Source organism: Ammospiza nelsoni, chromosome 2 (genome assembly GCF_027579445.1).
Source record: "Ammospiza nelsoni isolate bAmmNel1 chromosome 2, bAmmNel1.pri, whole genome shotgun sequence".
In the NCBI taxonomy this organism is placed as follows: domain Eukaryota; kingdom Metazoa; phylum Chordata; class Aves; order Passeriformes; family Passerellidae; genus Ammospiza; species Ammospiza nelsoni.
The window spans coordinates 55,673,821-55,680,002 of NC_080634.1; the positions used below are offsets into that span (position 1 = coordinate 55,673,821).

A 6,182-nucleotide genomic window follows, 5' to 3' on the forward strand; every position below is an offset into this window, starting at 1 on the left:
AGAATCATTTATTTTGGAAAATATCTTAGAGTCCAACTGTTAACACTGCCAAGTCCACCACTAAACCATGTCCCCATGTACCATATCTTTTAAGGACCTCCAAGGATGGTGAGTCTACCCCTTCCCAGGGCATTGTGTTCCAATGCTTGACAACCTTTTCTATGTCAAAATTTTTCCTCATATCCAGTATAAACCTCCCCTGGTGCAACTTGAGGCCATTTTCTCCTATCACTTGTTACCTGGGAGAAGAGACTGACCCCACCTGGTTCCACCCCCCTTTCAGGCAGGTGTAGAAAGTGATAAGGTCCCCCCTGAACCTCGTTTTCTCCAGGCTAAACACCTCCAGCTCCCTCAGATGCTCCTCACAGGACTTGTGCTCCAGACCCTTCCCTAGCTCCACTGCCCTTCTCTGGACATGATCCAGCACCTCAACACCCCTCCTGAACTGAGGGGCCCAAAACTCATCACCGGATTTGAGGTGCAGCTTCACCAATGCCAAATACAGGCATTCTGTAGATTCTGGGGAAAAAAAATTCTGGGTGCAAAGGCTAGAAAGGTAGAAAGTCATGGAACAGGTGAAGACTGAAAATATTCAATAAATAAAAGAGATTGCTGATGAATAAAAGAACTTTTTGATGTAGTTCTGTTACCAAAGCAGTATCATGGTTGTGAATCCAGATGGTTTTTAAGTGCACCAAACTCTCATGTAGTTAACACAGAAGCATTTCTTTCCCAGAAAAAGAAAAGTCTCTGCTACATAAAGCAGACAGCTTGACAGAAAGAAAAACAACCTTTTTATTGAATGGAACCAAGGGATCATAGCTTAGATATATTTACATGTGCCACACAATCAAATATAAAAAGGTAATTTTACTCAAGTTCATTTTGACTTCTATACACTTATTTAAATAACGGCTCCACAGATAACAGGAATGTGTCTTCAAAGTGCTGGTCAGAAAACCTGTGTACAGAGTGACGAGCACTTTCTCTGATCTCCAGTCTTTTCTCAGGAGGCAGAGAAAAGATGTAAGCCATTGTCTCAGCATAACTGTCCTCGTCTTCTGCCAGGAAGCCTGTAACACGACCTTCGTGGCGTACCACGATGTCCAGTTTGGGGCCACCAGAATTGTGAGCCAGGACAACTGTGCCAGCTGCCATACATTCAACTACTCCTGAAAGAGAGACAGAAAATGCTGATATGAGTCTGCACATCATGTGCTTTGACCTTCTGTAAAAGGCAGAAGTTAACACTGGAAAGTTAAACCAACAGTAAATTTCACTACAGACTGCCATTCCAAATCAGTTAGAAAAAATACAGTGAAAATGGTCCCATAAGAAACACAAATTTAATTTTTTCAGTTCTAAGGACTGAAATGACACTTTCTCTTAAACACATAAAATTGAAATTAGAAATCAGATATAACTGGTTAATTTGTGGGTCTTGGAACCTACCTGAATTTAAATGTCTGGAAAGATACTGGGAAAAAAGTTGGCTGCACATTTCAATCAGAAAATATTCCAAAGTTCAGTATTTTGCAGATGAACAAATCTTAATAGCTTCTGACAACTCAGCAAGACACTAGTAAAAAATATTATCTGTATTTTTGATGGAAGAAATTTTAATGAAATGGGAATCAGTAAGCTTTCCTCAGCCAAAAGCTGTGGGATATGAACAAAGTATAATGTACTTCAATTCTCCTCCATGGTTCCAGAACAGACCTCAAAAATGCTGATTCTTCTCAGTTCTAATTTGATTGCTATCAATTCCCTCAGCTCAAACATTGCCTACTATAAACAGTACTCCGAAGTTTTGGAATATGATTTTTTACAGAAAAAAAAAAGCCTGTTAGATGAAGGTTGAATCCTGCTCAAATTCAAAATCATAGTGTGATTATATCCCTTGAAAAAAAAATTAACTAAACTGTTTTGTAGGAGAAAGAAAAAAAAGAGAAGACATAATTTCCAATATTTTGCTGTAGCTTCTGAGAGACACTTCAGTGTCAATTTTTTTTATATCAATTCACACTTCAGTGTCAATGTTTTTTATATAAAGCTCCTACAGACCATAAACTACTACTCCTGATACTTAACCTGTTTTCTACTGAAGTCAGAAGACATTACCTTCAGTTTAGTCACATTATAGCAGAGTATGGCATCCATCTGCTTGGCTACTAACTTACCTGGTTGCTGTAGATTTATAACAGATGGGCAAGCTGGCACTCTCTTTCAAGGTCAGGACTAATCTAATCCAAATAAACTGAGACCCATACCTTAATTCTGGGTCCCAGCTCCTCTCTGACATTCTGCTCCATGCTACACCTATCAATTTAAGGGCTTCATACATTTGCCTCAGCAGAGATGCCTTATGCAATGAGATGACCACAGGTATCTGGTGGCATCTACACAGGGCTTATTTGTACCAGACAGGATCTGTGGGAGACTCACACATCCTGTCCTGAAACAGCAGCTGGAGCCCCATGACATACCCTGGAAATTTCAAGTGGCAGGTGAAACAAACCAAAATCTCTAACATGGATGTCTACACATGAACTGTCTCTAAGCTCCCCTGCAGTCAGTGGAGCACAATCAGGGCACAATTTAAGGTGCTGGAAGGGAAGCACCTGCAGCCTCTTGAAGCTCTGGAAGGTTGGCAAACCTAACCCAAGGACAACAGGGTGACCCATGAGCTTGCAGGGCAACAGCTGGAGGTCAGCAGGACATCCTGGGCAGCACAGACAGGACTAGCTCTGTGCTCAGGTGCCCAGAGGATGCACAAAATTAACAGCCTATGACCACAGCACTTCAGCCTGCACTACAGCAGCATCTAGTGGTGCATCATCTGCACTGGTCCTGCAGGCAGCTACACTGCCTCCAACGGGAACAGGAGCTGGACACCTGCTTGGCATGCAGACCTCCGTGCTTGGACACCTAGGGACAAGCAGCTGAACACTCAGGAAATGTACTGACCTATCCCAAAGTGCTCATTCCACATGGTGTGCAGGCCGATGGTGGCCTCGGCCAGGTGTCTCTTCAGCTCCTCAAAGGGAATGTTAATCCTGAACACCACATCATCACTGACTCCCAGCTCCTCACACAGATGTTTCAGCTTATTGACACGCTCCTCATCCTGCTGGTTCCGACAGCCGCCGATTAAGATCAGCTTCAGCGACGGCTGCTGCCCCACTCTCTTCTCTTTCAGCAATTTAGCAAAGGCTCTGATTTGCAGAGGGTGATCTTTTTCAGGCCTGAACTGGCTGACAGAAACAATGGAATATTCACTGGTGCTCTTTTCCACTTCCAGTGGAATATCCAGGAAAGCCTGAACATCACACGGTGGATACACGACACTGGTGCAAGCCCCGACTCTCCAGAGGGACAGGATGTGATTCAGTGTCCAAGAAGAATTCACCATGACCACATCACTGCAGGAACCAACCAAGCCGTACATGAAAGCAAAGAAGCAGTAGTAGACAAGTTTAAATTTGCTGAAGAGAGGGCTGCTTGTAATGAAGGCAGCATTGTTAAACCTGGTATCCTGGTTCCTCACGACAGAGAGCATATCCGTGCTGATAGTGGGATAATGGACGTAGCATCCAACGCGGCAACCTCCCAGGTACTTGAAGAGGGGAATTGTGAAGGCATAACCCATTGAGTCAATGTAAATATCAGGAGCACACTTTAGAAGAGCTTCCCAGCCAAGGAACACTGATCCTAAACTTTGTCCCAGCAAAGTGAAGTGCGGATAAAGAGAAGCTTCCACAAGGAAGCGTTTTTCTAGAAATACAAACTTCACAGGATGGATTAATTTAATATTAAATCTTCTGAAAGCGCCTTCTACTATTTCTTCTCCAGTGGCATCTCTATCACCAGTGTAAACAACACATGTTACATTTCTGTACCTGCAAGAACAAAGAAAAAGAATTTTATATATTCCTCTCTTTCTATTTTTCAGCAAGAAACTAAAATACAGTCCACTTAAAAGTACTCAAGAAGAACGTGAGAACAAATGTTAGGCCCAGAAATAATTTTAACTAAATAATACTTTTCCTTATACTTCCACAAGTTTCTTCTGATCTGCAGAAAAACATATGGGTGAGAACTTAATTTGAGTAAAACATAAAAGGAGCTCAGTATTATTTTACAGATCTCAGAACTCCTTGCTCTACATTAGGAGATATCTGTCTAGTGCACAGCATGAGCAAAATACAAATGATGGCAGATCAATGTATGTGCCCATGTTAAATCCACTTTAGGTACTAATTTGTTTTGCCTCCTGCACCAAGAGGCAAGTATAAAGATGAACAGTTATCTACTGAAGAGTTATGACTGTACAAAGTTCCATAGCAATAGTGGAAAACTGATGAAGAAGAGGTTTTCTCAAGGAAAGAAAGGAAAAAAGTGAGAGGTGCCACAGCAGGAATATCAAAATCTAAGGGATGAAGTAAAATGCAAGCACATGAAACTTAGATGTAAAATAAAATGTAAGACCAGTAGATTAATGACACCTACTTCAATATGTAAAATGCCAACATATGCATAAAGAATAGCAACAGAAGCTGAGAATGAAATGTGGTGCGTTTGATAAACACATATGCTTACTTTTTCTGGAGCGTTCTTATGGCACACCACAAGACTCTCTCCCCTCCACCTCCTGCATTGCAGTACGGGTGAAAAAAGGCCACCAGCAGCGGCCGCTTCCCATCTCTTCCTGCAGACCTCAACTGTTTCTTCCTTTGTATCCAGAGCCGTACTCCCCACAGCAGTACCACCAAGCAGATGCACAAAATTCCACTTAGAAATAATGCAGGGAGTAACAATGAGCACAGCAATCTGAAACAAGCCAGAAATTTTAAAATACGTAATTGCTTTAAAGAATTACTGTGTACGCATTGAGCGAGAAGGGCTTGAAAGCAGAGCTACAGGGAGTTTGACAACTTCTGGAATTCTTCTAATCTCAGAAACCATCATTGTGTATGACTGACAATTACAGACATGAAATCACTACTCTGCTTTGTTTATCCAAAGATGTCTTTTTCCCCTGCTGTGACCTTGCAATCATTTATTATTGTTTATTCATGCCCTACATGTGTTATCTATCTCCACATGCACTTTGTAAAAGTTGCATGCCCTTAGCAACCTGGCAATACGCAACCAGCAGAGCAACTTCCAAATGGATTTTTAAAGAGTTTTTTCCCCACCCAATCTCTTGTTTGGCTTGCCCTACTGTGAACTGCTTTGGTGCCGGGTTACTGGGGGCAGGCATCTCCTATTCCATCCTACACTTCCCAGTCTCCGGAGGCAGAACAGCGATGCCAGCTGTCCCGAGCAGCTCAGAGCAGTCTCTCTGTGCAGAGAGCTGTTCGCTCTGCTCTCCCAGTCACTGCCAGGGATGCTCCCTTCGCTCTGCACCGCCTCCAGCTCAGTAGCGGGAGCTTTCCTGGGACAGCGAAGAGCCTCGCAGGGACAGCGCCTGGTTCCTCCCGCGGTGCCGCTAAGCCTTGCGACAAACAGCGTTCACTCAGCCGCTCCCGTTTACCGAAGGGGCCACCCGCGCCTCACGATCGACACCTAAGGAAGCACTTTCCTTTTGGGCCGGCAGCGGCGGAAAAGCACATTAACCCATCCGAGCCCGCGGCACAGCGCGGAGCCGGGCAGGGCCCGCCCCGGGGGCCGGAGGAGCGCGGCCGGGCCGGGCCGGGGCCGCCTCCCGCCCGCCCTGCCCGCCGCCAGGACGCGCCGCCCCCGCGCCCCGGTACCTGAAGAGCCCACAGAGACACAGCCCTCCCGCCACCATCTTGGGCAGCGCCGCGTCGCCTTCCCGGCGGAAAGGGAGGTTCCCGGCCGGCGGGGCGGGACCAGCCGGGCAGCGGCTCCCGGCTGGCAGCGTTCCGGAGGGGCGGGAGCGGCGCCGCCGCTGCCTTCTCCTGCTGCCTTCTCCTCCTCCTCCTCCTTCACCTCCTTGTCCGCCTCCTGCTCGCCCTGGCCCCACCCAGCAGACACAGAGCCCGCAGCCCGTGGAAGGCGTGGAGTGCAGTGGGTTGTGGGATGGGCTGTGTGCTGCTGCGGGAAGCGTTTTTCCCTGAGATGCCGGAAGAGACTGAACAGCAGCACATTCCCGGCACTGTTCAGTCAGACATAACGCGTGCTGCTCCTTGCATTGCATTGCATTGCGTCTTGTCCTC

The 6,182-nt window shown here is 45.9% G+C and overlaps 1 protein-coding gene across 2 annotated transcripts; it reads right to left on the reverse strand.

The window, feature by feature from the left end:
• Positions 1-771: 771 nt before the first annotated feature.
• Positions 772-5,964, reverse strand: ALG11 (ALG11 alpha-1,2-mannosyltransferase). 2 transcript variants are annotated; one of them, XM_059465861.1, is made up of 4 exons: positions 5,757-5,964; positions 4,600-4,830; positions 2,968-3,899; positions 772-1,172 (listed from the first exon to the last, which is right to left on the reverse strand). In XM_059465861.1, the coding sequence occupies exons 1-4, from the start codon at positions 5,792-5,794 to the stop codon at positions 901-903; spliced, it is 1,473 nt and encodes a 490-aa protein (XP_059321844.1). In that variant the 5' UTR covers positions 5,795-5,964; the 3' UTR covers positions 772-900. The 2 variants fall into 2 exon arrangements, with proteins under 2 accessions (XP_059321844.1, XP_059321845.1); XM_059465862.1 differs by having other exon boundaries at positions 4,600-4,791; positions 5,757-5,962.
• Positions 5,965-6,182: the final 218 nt, after the last annotated feature.